The sequence below is a fragment of the Antechinus flavipes genome, chromosome 3, assembly GCF_016432865.1.
Source record: "Antechinus flavipes isolate AdamAnt ecotype Samford, QLD, Australia chromosome 3, AdamAnt_v2, whole genome shotgun sequence".
NCBI classification, from domain to species: domain Eukaryota; kingdom Metazoa; phylum Chordata; class Mammalia; order Dasyuromorphia; family Dasyuridae; genus Antechinus; species Antechinus flavipes.
Window position 1 is genome coordinate 522,671,179 of NC_067400.1, and position 12,327 is coordinate 522,683,505.

Consider the following 12,327-nt stretch of genomic DNA (forward strand, 5'->3'; position numbering starts at 1 on the left):
GACCTTATCTTGGTATATGATGTTAAGTGTGGGTCAATGTCTAATTTCTGCCATACTAATTTCCAATTTCCCCAGCAATTTTTGTCAAACAGTGAGTTCTTATCCCAAAAGCTGGGATCTTTGGATTTGTCAAACACTAGATTATTAAAATTACTGTTTTGTCCTTTGAACCTAACCTATTCCACTGATCAACTAGTCTATTTCTTAGTCAATACCAAATGGTTTTGGTAACCACTGCTTTATAATATTATTTTAGATCTGGTACAGCTAGTCACCTAAACTCTTAATGCTGCCGGTAACTCGCTAAGACTGTAAATTGCATAGTACCAACTGATCTGTGTGAGTAGAGGGAATTTCCCCATTAGGAGTTCCCTATATCAATGATATCATAGATTCAGTCCAAAAAAATTTGTTGTATCAAATCAAATTGATCATGAGATTTGAAGTTAGAAGGAGCTCTAACCATCATCTAATTGAACATCCTCAATTTATAGTTGAAGAAACAGAATCTGAGAAGGAAAATGACATGACCAGTATCATACAGGCTGTGAAAGGGTCCCCTGAACCTGTCTTTTTTTAGTTGCTGTTTTTTCCAGAAACTCTGGGCCCAGAGCATGATAGAAGGCCCTGAGCACTCAGGGCATTCCCTGTTTGTCCTGGGCAGGCAAGATGGGCACCAGGCACTCTATACCAGGCTGTGATCTTGCTTTTGTAGAGAAGCCGACTCTCTAATCTTCAGTCTAGCAGTTCCCAAGGGAAAGAATTGCACCTTGTTCTTCCCCTTCAGGAGGGTTTACTGTACCTTTCCCCTCCCATGCCATGCCTCTCCTGTTTTATCCTGCTTTTAGTGCAAATTTCTCTGGGGATTGTGAACTCTTTGGGTTCCACATGCATTTTCACTTCTTATAATGAGCCCAGTTTTCACATAAATCTTGTGGCTTGATTTTCTACTGACAGGTATAAGTACCAAAGTTCAGTTCCCCATCCCCGGCCGCCACCTCACTCTACAGAAGGTGTGAGAGTGTGTTAGCAAAGCCACTACACTGATGTTCCTTCCTATCAATCATCACTGACCCTTTAACCACTTCTCCATTTCTTCACAGATCTCTCCCTCCCCCAAGCCACACAATTCTCTGCCTCCACTGCCTCTCTACGACCAGCCACCCAGCAGCCCTTCTCCCAGCCCTGACAAGAGGAACTCGAGGTACTTCCCCAGGTCTCCATCCATGAACGGTGAGGCTCCAGGGATACTTTGCTTCTTCTCTTATCCATCTGTACCCATTAGCACACCCATGATTCTGGTTTTTTCCCGCAGAAAACAGCTTCAGCTCTGATTCTCCAGGGTTCTCTCAGCCCCCAAGACACACACCGGAGGCCTCCTATGGTAAACTGCGACCTGTAAGTATCCAGGCCCTGTTTTGGGGGTGTTTGGCTCTCCCAGGTTAGAAGGTATAAGCCCCTGATTTCTGGTTCCAGTGCTCTGGAGCTGGTTACTCGACTGATCATGGTGCTAGGCTTGCTTGATCCTCAGCTTCCTCATCTATAAAATGAACATCAGCCTGCTTCTGACCTCAGCTAACTGGGACCATCAGCTTTAAAGATGAAAAGATCTTAGGGTGGCCTATCTAGTCTTTAATCCCTTCTTTTTACAGATGGGGAAGCCTAGAGAGCAAGGATAGTTTGTCCAAGGCCATCCCAGGCAGCGTCTCTGACTCTTAGTCCAGTGCTCTTTCTCCTAAGTCTTTGAAGCTTCACTTTTTTTTTTACCTATAAAGTTAAAATAATAATAACTTCTACCTCCCAAGGCTTTTCTGATGAGAGTGTTTTAGTTCAGTAGAAACAGAGCTAATTGCTTTATCACTTATTCTTCCTCTGTAAATGTTTTGCTAAAGTCCGAGATTGATATCATTTCAAGACCATGAGATATGGAAAAAGGCTTTAGCCTTGGAGTCACAAAGGTTATGCTCTTCCGATCTCTTTCCCTCTCTGAGTTTTCTTTCTTTCTTTCTCCCTTCAATTGAAGCCCTACTCAGTTCTCTGCCCTCTGCCTTTCTCACCATTTTGCTTATCATTACTCCATTAGTCTCAACTACCATTTCTCCCCAGGAGTTCAAATCTACATGTAGGTCAAGCCCCACACTATCCTCTGAGGGCCAGTCCTGTCTCTGACTGCATCAGAATTGGAAGGGAGGAGGATGTGTCCAGAGCAAGAACTGGGTATCTTATGGTACTTGATCTTCACCATATCTGCCAACTGCTCAAAAATAGTGTCTGTTTATGATATCCCCATTTCTGATATCAGTGTTTTTAACCCAGTCACACTTTTTTGTTTCTTTTTTTCCAAGTTCTCTCTCATATCAATGCATTCAAATCTTCCAAGGTTTTCTGAAACCATCCCCTTCATTGTGTCTTACAACACAATAGTATTCCATCACATTCCTGTACCATAACTTGTCCAGTTATTCCCTCAATTGATGGGCATCCCCTCAGTTTCCAATTCTTTGCCACTGCAAATATTTTTGAATATGAGTCCTTTCTTCCCTTTATAAAAGCGTTGTTCCTGGGGAAAGGGTATTCACATTTAATTACTTTTTGAGTACAATTGCTAATTGTTTTCAAGAATAATTTAGTTGATAGTTCTACCATGAGTCCCTTAATGTACACATTTTTCTGCAGCCCCATCACATTTGTCATTTTTCTTTTTTGTTCTTTTAGCCAATGTGATAGGTGTGAAGTGGTACCCCTCAGATTTTACTTTGCATTTCTCTTAATTATGAGTGATTTAGAGCTTTTGTCATATGGCTGTTTATAACTCTCTGAAAAGTGCCCATTCTCCTCTTATAACTATTTATCACTTGGGGGAATGGCTTTTATTCTTATAAGTTAGAAATGAAACCTTTATCAGAGAAACTTACTGCAAAGATTTTTTTCCCCATTTACCTGCTTTTCTTTTCATTGTAACCACATTGCTTTGCCAATCACCCTTGACATCCCTCTCCTTTATTCATTTCTCGAGCCTTATCAGTTTTTATCTTGTAATACCTTGAAACCACCTCCTCCTCCATCTCTTCATCTCCTTCCTCAGAGGCTACCCATGCCTCTCCTCCAACTCACTGACCCTCGCAGCTCTTTACCTGCACCCTCTGCTTCCAGGCTCTCCCCATGTTTCTTTCTAGCCTTTGGGGCCAGAGTCACATTCCTATATTGCAATTCCATTTCTTCCCATTGAGCAGAAACTCACTATATTTTCCCCCCACATACACGCTTACAGCCTAGAAAAAAAAAAGCCAGATTGCAAAGCCCAGCATTTGAAACCCTCCACAATCTGGTCTCAATCTTCCCTTTCTCCCTTTTTCTTACAACACTCTAATTTGATTCTGCTCCTCAGTTTCTTTATCTGCAACATGGGTTGCCTCATGTTGAGCAGAAGGATGGATGGACTGATAGGTCTCTAAATACAACTATTATATCCTCCGAGTCCCCTCACCTTTCTGGACTGATGTCCCCTTTTGTAAAATGGGAATAACAGCATTGGTTCTAGCTATCTCAGAGCTGTCACAAGGAGTGTGTTCCACGTCCAAGCACTATCATCATTGACTTCCACTATCAAAGCTTCCCAAAAGCCTCCCTTGGTCTCTTAGCGATAATAATGACGGAGGTCAGGATTACCTGATCCTACAACATCCATGAGGCATCAGAAGTATCCCTGTGGTCCTTTATTTTCAGAGAAGACCAGGACGAATCCCTAGGTCAGGGTCAGAGTGCGGTGTATGGCTGTGGCTGGTCAGACCAATAAGAGGTGCCCACAAAACGGGCACAAACAGTCCATATGGGACTTCTGGAGGGGCATGGGCTCTCGCTCTCACAGTTTTCTTGAGCTACTGTGGTTCTTTGCTCACAGAGCACAGCCCTCTGGTGTGGGCCCTAGGCCAGGGTCTCCCATGGTCCATGTCAGCTCCAAAGTTCTCCAAAAAGACCTTGAGTAAAAGTATTAATATACCCATTTTACAGAGGAGGAATCAGGGACTCAACAACAGAGTGAGGGTCCAAGGCAGATTTCACTCTTTCCTGGGTCCGGATTGGTCCCTGTTCCATCACCCCGCCTGCAAAGGCACAGGCTCTAAGGGCCCTCACAGGCACCAGCTTGCCCAGCCTCTGCACTGGTAGACAAGGAGCCCGTTTCAGTGCAGCGCTCCCCATACTGAAGGCTCTGAGGATGCCCCCTCCCGGCCCCCGCGGTGTGGGCATTTGACCATCCCTGGTGGGAGCTTTCTGCCTAGCACTGGGCTTCTAGGCACTCGGCCTTTGCCCCCTCCAGGTCCCCTTCTGCAAGTGCGCAGAGAAGGAAGGTCGATAAGTGCCCGCTCCCCGACTCCCTGGGCACAGTGCCACTCTCGAGGGAGCCCCGCATACCCACGTGTAGTTCTCCCCCCAGGTCCGGGCTGCGCCCCCCCCTCCCACTCAGAGCCACCGCCGGCCCGCAGAGAAGATGGAGGACGTGGAGATCACGCTGGTGTGACGCCGGGACTCGGGGAGCGCGCGGCCCGCCCCGCCCAGTTTGGCACCTTTGTATGAAGATGACTCGAGTAAGGAGCAGGAACCAGGGAGGACTCCGTGCGGCAGCGGCCTGCCCTCCACCTCCCCCCGTGCCTTTGCTTGTCGTTCTGAGTCATCTCCTTCCAGAGCACAAGCCCGGAGGGGCCGTGGCCCCGGCCAGGCAGGCCCACCCGAGCCCGGGGCAGGCTCTTGGCCACTTGTGTGGCCCGCCCCAGCCCCCTCCCCTCACACGTTAGTACAGTATATTACTGTGGCCATAGGAATGTGTTAGGAACTCGCCCAGAGCCCGGAGCACCGTCCCCGGTGGGATGAGTGAAGCGGAATCAGGTCCTCCAGCCTCAGAAGAGGGACAGAAGCACAGGGTTCAGGACAGGCAGGCCGGTTCCTATTCCCAGGCCCCGGCGCCCTCGGGGTCCCTCTTCCTGCCACTCGTCCAGTCGTCACAGTCCGCCCTCCCACCCCACCAGCCCCACCCCCAGCTGGGGAGGGGCCAGGACACTTCAGATCCAGAAGACCTCATCTCCATAGGAAGGCCCACTTCCTCCAACGAGTATTTTGCCTCGTGTGTGTTTCAGCACCCACCCCAGCCCAGTCAGCCCTGTGGACTTCCCAGGAGCTGCATCCCAGCCACAAGCCAGCCTCGTCATTGGTGACCTGGGAGGGTCCAAGTTCAGGGGACGAAGTGTTCTTTCCCACTTGACTCATGGGCCCAGGTGAAGGAAGCCCAGCAGCCCCTGGTTCACAGCCATGAGTCCAGGGACATCGGCCCCCCTGTGGCCTTGGGGCAGCAGCACAAGCCTCTGCCTCCTCACGTCTCATCAGGGTCCAGAAGGGTTTTGCCGGGCCGGGCGCCTGCGGTAAAAAGAGACTTTGCCATTTGGCCTCGTTTCGGGGCTTGGCCCAAACATAAACCGATGATTCCGTGAAGAATCCCACCCACTCCCTGTTAAAGGGAGAAACTGTGGCTTCACTAGCGATATTCTGGGAGAAACAGCTCCCAGGTATTTAAGGAAAACTATTTTTGTCTGCATGATTGGGTAGGAAGTTTTTCCACCTAAACCAGAAAATAGAGAATTGATGGCTTAGCTTAAAAGGGCTGTATTGGGAGGTTGCTTTGCTTTTACTGTTTTATTTTTAAAGAAATCAATATTACATTTAGATGACATTATCTGAACTTTGCACACATTACTTCAAAGAGTCTGACCTCAGAAAAAGATCTCTGAAGCAGAGAGTGCTTTCCAGTCCCCTTGACCAAAAGCCACATCCAAGGAAACGTTTCCTGGATTGCTCCGTTTCATCAATAACAAGGACTTGTATGAATCTCTTCCATATTTTTTGTTCTTTCGCACCTCTTAACCTGTTGATCTGTTTGAGGTCTTTTTATGTGTTTATCAAACTTATTCTTAAGTTTAAAAAAGTGTTTTTTTTAAGATTTAAAGTTTGCAGAAATGTTAAAAGCATCACAGTGCCCAAATAAGTATCACTCTGCTGTTCTTCTCTTCCTCCAGCCAGTCTGTCTGTCTGTCTGTGCCCACAAATCAAGATTCTCCAAATTGAGAGTGTTATTGGAAATCTCTTTAGTTATATTTTAAATATTTTCTGTAAGAGCTGCTAATTTTATTTAAAACAAAAAGTTGTAAAAATGCCTCCTTTTTAACTATGACTTGTTTGTACAGGGCACATAATCCATGTATCCCAGTGTACAGTGTCAGCACACTGAGAACACCTGTGCAAGGGCTTCCTCTGTACTGGCTGTAAAAAGTTTGTATTTATTATGTATAAAATGTTGAATAATAAAACAAAGTGGAATTAAGGCTTTGAGTTTCTTAGCTTTGGCAAAACGATTCCGTTGATAGCCCTCTCTGTGTTGTCTAAAATATCCAGCAGAATGACTAGCCCACTGCCTCCCTTCAATCCCACACCTCCTCCCACTCCATACATTCTCAAAATCCCTGCTAACTTAGAATAAAAGTCTGTGAATCTATCTCTGGATAGGAGCATCTGAGCCTAGCAGCCAGAGAGGCAGGAGGTCAGGATAGAGCCTAAACAAATTGCTGTTTTCCAAACACCCAAGTCCCAATTTAAGCTATATTCAGAGTCAAATCTGACCATCCCTCTTCTATTCCCTTATGCAAGCTCCACTCTGCAGACTGCTGTTAGGCTCCCAGACTGCATCTTTCATCTCAGTGCTGGAATCTCACTTAGGGAAGCATTTCAACTGATTTGGGACTGACTCACTGCAAAGGAGTCAAAAGAGCAAAGGAGGTATTGTATACCAGATTCTTCATAAAGAATGATCTTAATTATAAATTATATATATATATATAAAATTTATAATTAAGATCATTCTTATTATATAAATATGTGTGTATGTATATATATATATATACATATATATAAATTATAAATCCAACATAGCTCTTGCCTTCAAAAAACTTGTAGTCTCGTTGGAAATAATCAGGTAGAGATCTCAGTCAGCCCATATAAGGAAGATCAGGGCAAAGGGGAGATCCAAACAAAATGCTATGAGAAATTAGATCATTTTAAATTGGAGTGGTGGGGAGGGCCACTAAATGACATACACTACTGGCAGGAGGGACTGCCAGTATAAATGTATGAAGGGAAGAGAACACAGGACAAAATCGAGAAACAGCCAGTGATTCAGTTTGGCTAGAATGTCATATTTGTAAAGGAGAGAGAAAATTCTAAGAAGTTAGCTAGGAGGACCCAGATCATGAATGATCTTAATGACAGAAAAAGGAAGTTTTATTTTCTCCAGTAGGTAACTGGGAGCCCCTGAAGGTGTTTGAGCAAGAGAGTAAAGTGATCAGATAGACCTGTGCACTAGCGATATGACTAGCAGGCCAAGAAGGAGGAAATGCAGAGATCAGAGACAGGAAGGCCATATGTGGGTCTTGGGATGGTTCTGAGCTTTGATGTAGTGTGGGCCCTGAGAGTGAAGCCGGAAGGCAGAAATGAGGAACTAGGACAGAGCCTCAGGGGAGGCCCCCAGTTTGAGGACCAAAGAAGCAAGAACAGGCAAGTAATTCTTAAAAATTCTTCTTAGATTGAGATAACATTTGCCTCTCTTGCTCCTACTTCTACTACTTGGACTCAGATTTGTTTGTTCAATAAGCATTACCAAGTGCTTGATGGTGGTGCTTCTGCTAAGCTGTGGGGATACAAGGCAGGCCCTGCTTTATGGACCTTTTATGGGAGAAAACTATAGCTCGCTAGGCAATATGTTAATACTTTAAAAGTATGTGTAACCAATTATCCTGGCATGGATTCTGTCAATACAAAGTTATTATTAAATAAAATTAAATTAAAAAAAAAAAGTATGTGTAACCACAGGAAACATGAGGAGAGGTCATTGAAGAGGAAGAAGCTTGAGCTGAACTTTGGAGGAAGCTGGAGATTCTAAGGGGCAGCTTAGAAGGGAGAGTCCCCCGAACTTGGGGGAAGACCTGGGGGAGGGGAGGTAGGTGTGCCGAGGCATGACAAGCCTGGAAGGTGGGGCTGGAAGGATGTTAGGTGACAGGAGATCTGGAGTAACAGTCACTGGAGGGCAGGCATGGGAATGACATGACCAGCCCCGAACTGCGCTATGTAGGAGAGAAACTTAGCGGAAGGAAATCAACTGGACTAGTGTAATATTCAGGAACGAGGAATAACGTTCTTAAGTGTATAAAACACCTAGAATTACAAAGGAAGCCAGTTCGATTGAAAAGGTTATCTCTGATGTCTTTCTATCTTGCAAGTTTATTAGGAGGCTCCAGTGATTAGATAAGATATGGAAAAGCCTTTGCCGAGTTCTGTTTAATTACCAGCCGTTACCACTGCGAGGTTCCGGGCTTGGATCCCCCGGCTTCTGCAGAGACCACCCCGGCCTTTGGTGGGTGAGGGATGCCCTCTGGTGGCCCTTGGGGGGAGGGCAGATTTCTGTCAGCAGAGGGCAGACCGCGGCCCGGACAACGAAATGGCTCGGTCAGCATCACCCTCGCGGTAGGGGACGGAGGCGGGAATCAGGCCCGCGTCTCTGCGTCCAGCCCAGGGTTCTTCCCGAAGCAGCGAGCTCTCAGCCACGAGGCTGAAACACGACGTCGGGGCCGTTCACAGAGACTCCGGCCGGCGTGGGCATTCTGCCTCAGAGGGGAGGTGCCCGGGCTTTGCTGGCTGCTCTCTGAGCCTGAAACACCCTGCTCCCTCCCTTCTGACTGGGGTACCCCCCCCCCGACCTGGGGCGCCTTCCCCCTTCTCGGTAACAGAATGGAGACCTCGCACCTGACAAGCTCCTACTGTGTTACCGGGCACTGGGACACCTCCGTTGTGTCAAGGCTGATGGGGAGGGCTTCGAGCGGAGCGGGCCTTGCTCTCCCCTCACTCACAGAGCGGAGGCCGACCCTGAGGGGGGCGTGCTCGAGGCTTCGCAGACAACGGCAGCGAGCGCCAGCGCCGGCGCCTCCTTAGTAGGGGTAACGAGCCTAGCCATGCGCGGCTCGTGCCTCCCAGCACGCTCGGGTGTTCCCTCGCCTCCCTCTGCTGTTCTTTCCCTCCGTGCAGCTGGGGGCCCGTCTCAGTCCAGCCCCCTACTCATTGCCTTGCAGAGAATGAACGTTTCAAGTGGAAGCACGATTTAGAGCCGGTGCGACCCTTAGCGATCCCGTCGTCTGGTCCCTTCACCTCACAGATGAGACACCAGGGGCTGAGCCCAGTCACAGCAAAGGAGCCCCGCCTTGAACAAAGGACCCCACACTCCAAAACCTTGGCTGCTGCCCCCGCCACCCCCATGTCTCCGAAGAGCTGGTTGTGCACCAAAGGCTAGAGCGATAGAGGATGGAGGCATCCTCGGTCCCCCTGCTCCCCTGCCCAATCATCCCACTCTCCCATCCAGGGCCTCCTCCGCCAAATGCCCCAGATCCAATGGTCCGGCTCTCTATCCCACCATAGGCCATCACTTAAGGATCTAAAGGAAACAGACCTAGAGCCTTCCTTACCATGCCAAAGAGGGCCATACTCATCCTCCTCTTCCAGAGGAACAAACCTGGCAGCTGAGCAGTCCAGCCAGTGGGACTCATCACTGCGGTTCCTTAGACACAGTCCCTGCAAGCAGCCTCCGCCTGGCCACGGCCACAACCACCAGCCCCGGCTCCAAGGGGTGACATGGCTGGCCAGCAGGGAACAGAAAAGGGGACTGGCGCGCAGTACCCATGCCGTAGGAAAGAGCCCGGCATTCCTGCCTCAGGCCGTAAGTTGAGAGCTTGGTCTGGGACTGAGATTCTGATTGTTAATTGTGGGAGATAACTTCCTCTTCGCCCAGGGACAGCGGCCCCTTGGCTCCCCAAACCCAAGGCCAGCACATCAGTCAAAAGTTTTAATGCAAAAAAAATGCGTCCTCTTTCCCTTTGAATGTTTACAAAGACAGAGTACTTAAGATAGGACCCAGTCCTTTCCCTCCAGACCCAAAGCTCCCCACAACTGGGTCCTTGGTGCACTTCCCTGGCACCTCGGGCTCTAGAACCAGCCAGAGCCTCATCCAGGACCATGGGGAGGAGGCTCCCAGCTCCAGGGGCTGTCAGTCAAGGCCAGATTAACTCCAAAGCACAGCCTTCTTCCCCTGATCCACACTTACAACATGTGTTCCAGCACAGCACCAGGCCACTGCATTAATGGAGACGCTATCAACAGAGGAAGGAAAGGGATATTAATATTGGGGGGAGAGAGGGAGAAGAGGGAGGCTGAGTAGGGGTCAGGCCGCAGCTCTAACTCAACCACTGGTGGGCTGTGTGACTCGGCTGGCATCTACCATCTCTGGATCTCAGCTTCCCCAGACATTAAATAGGAGTGATCATCCCTTCTCTGACTGGATCCTCATGACAATCCTATGAAAGTACAGATAGGGCTTGTCCCCAATTTACAGGTGAAAAGCTAAAGCTTCTGAGAAAGGGAAAATGACAAGACCAGGAACACCATCATCACAGTGAACATTTCCAGGATACTTTGAGGTCTGCAAAGCACTTTACAAATCATTGTCCTATTGATGCTCAACCACCTTGGGAGTCCCTTGGGAGGAAAGTGCCATTATTATCCTTCTTTTGTAGATGAGGAGACCGAGGCAGACTCAGGTGAAGTGATGTCTGGGGCCAGATCTGACCTTGAGTTTCCCAACTTGAGGTCTAACTCTGTCCCCAGAGTCACCTCGCTGCCTCCCAAGGTGCTGGCACCCGGGATGCTGCCCAGGTGACAGAGATGGTCTCAGAGATCCCCTGGCCCCCTCCCCCTGGCAAGTGGCCATCCAGCCTCTGCCCGAGCTCTCTGGTGTGGGGAGCCCTCCTGAGACAACCCACTCCACTATTCCTAGTAGTAGCTTTCTTGCTATTGGTCCAAATCCTTCTCCACACAGCGTCTCCCCTCCTGGTCCTGGAGCTCTCTACACAGGCATAAAGACAGTTAGCATGTCCCCACAACATCCCCGGATTACAACGTCCCCAGGTTCCCTCTGACTCATCTGGGTGCATTATGATCTCCAAGAGGAGGGAAGAAGCCACTGCCTGAGCTGTGGGATAAGGAGCTGGGCCCTTCTTCTGGTACCGGGAGCCTCTGCTGGAGCCTGTGTGCCCCACTGTGTGGCAGAGCCAGCCCCATGGGACCCTCGTCCCCATCCTAAGAGGCCAGAGCCCAGGCCCAGAGGAAGGCTGCTTGGACAGGAGGCTGCAGGCTCACCTGTGGGGCCCATAGAGGCTGGTCTCCAGCTTGCCACTGTCCAAATTCCAGATGTAGAGGCCGCCATCGGCAGAACCAGCAAGGGCAAAGTTTTTGTCTGGGCTAGAGAAAGGAAATGTGAGACTGAGCTCTTCAGAGGTCACACACAGTCCTGCGTGCTGCTCAGGTTCTGTCTTCTCCCCATCACCAGCCTTGCTCTGGGCACCTCCCTGCTCCTTTCCTCCCCTCCCTCCCCAGCAGCCCCACTGAGGATGGGGCAGGGGCCAGCAGGAGAGATCAACTCCAAGGGAGGGGCAGGGGGCACAGCAGGCTGCCAATGAGCGGGCCTAGGGGAGAATTCGAGGGGTGGGAATTCTGTCCTCACCTGAACACGGCTTTGGTCCAGTCGGAACCACACTTGAAGCCATCAGCCCTGAGGACACAGGAGAGACAAGAAGGTGGGAAAGGATGGAACTCCTGGGCCCACCCCCTCTATACCCCACATCTGGGAGGTCTAGAAGAACCTAGGTTCTGCCACAGGGGATGGGAATAAAGGAGGGGCTGAGGGCTCCCATCACCTGAAGACCTGGCGAATGTTGTTGGCTCGAAGGTCAATGACCTTAAGGGCGTCATCCCGGGAGCAGCTGAGGAGGTGCAGCTGGTCACTGCTGATGCTGAGAGAGGTGACCCTTCCCTCCACAGGAATCACCTGTATGCACCGGGGCACCCTGGAAGGACCCAGGACCAGGGGAGGTTAAAGGACCTCTCCTCTGCAAACACACAGACACACGAACACACATACACACACAATGCATACATATACGCACACATGTATACCACAACACCCATACACATGCACACAACACACACACACACACACACACACACACACACACACACACACTACACAAATTACATACACACACACTCCTGCCTTTCTCCATGCTAACAGAGTCCCTTTAAGCAGTGCTGGTTATAGAATGGTCTCCAGTTGGCTCACCGTCCTATTGGACATTCTCCAATTCATCCTTCCTGAAATACAGCCATGCTCTGTTTGAATATCTGTTG

The 12,327-nt window shown here is 49.2% G+C and overlaps 2 protein-coding genes across 7 annotated transcripts in view; one reads left to right on the forward strand and one right to left on the reverse strand.

Moving 5' to 3' along the window:
- The window catches only part of FCHSD2 (FCH and double SH3 domains 2), a 365,055-nt gene extending 358,685 nt beyond the window's left edge, over positions 1 to 6,370 (forward strand). For all 3 annotated transcript variants that reach the window (XM_051987185.1, XM_051987184.1, XM_051987183.1), the window contains 3 exons: positions 1,104 to 1,233; positions 1,316 to 1,398; positions 4,436 to 6,370. In XM_051987185.1, coding sequence (XP_051843145.1) covers positions 1,104 to 1,233; positions 1,316 to 1,398; positions 4,436 to 4,519 — 297 coding nt within the window. In that variant the 3' untranslated portion in view covers positions 4,520 to 6,370. The remainder of the gene's footprint in view (positions 1 to 1,103; positions 1,234 to 1,315; positions 1,399 to 4,435) is intronic.
- Positions 6,371 to 9,917: 3,547 nt separating this feature from the next.
- The window catches only part of ATG16L2 (autophagy related 16 like 2), a 46,629-nt gene continuing 44,219 nt past the window's right edge, over positions 9,918 to 12,327 (reverse strand). For all 4 annotated transcript variants that reach the window (XM_051987190.1, XM_051987189.1, XM_051987186.1 and 1 more), the window contains 4 exons: positions 11,838 to 11,987; positions 11,645 to 11,692; positions 11,281 to 11,382; positions 9,918 to 10,235 (listed from right to left, as the gene is read on the reverse strand). In XM_051987190.1, coding sequence (XP_051843150.1) covers positions 10,148 to 10,235; positions 11,281 to 11,382; positions 11,645 to 11,692; positions 11,838 to 11,987 — 388 coding nt within the window. In that variant the 3' untranslated portion in view covers positions 9,918 to 10,147. The remainder of the gene's footprint in view (positions 10,236 to 11,280; positions 11,383 to 11,644; positions 11,693 to 11,837; positions 11,988 to 12,327) is intronic.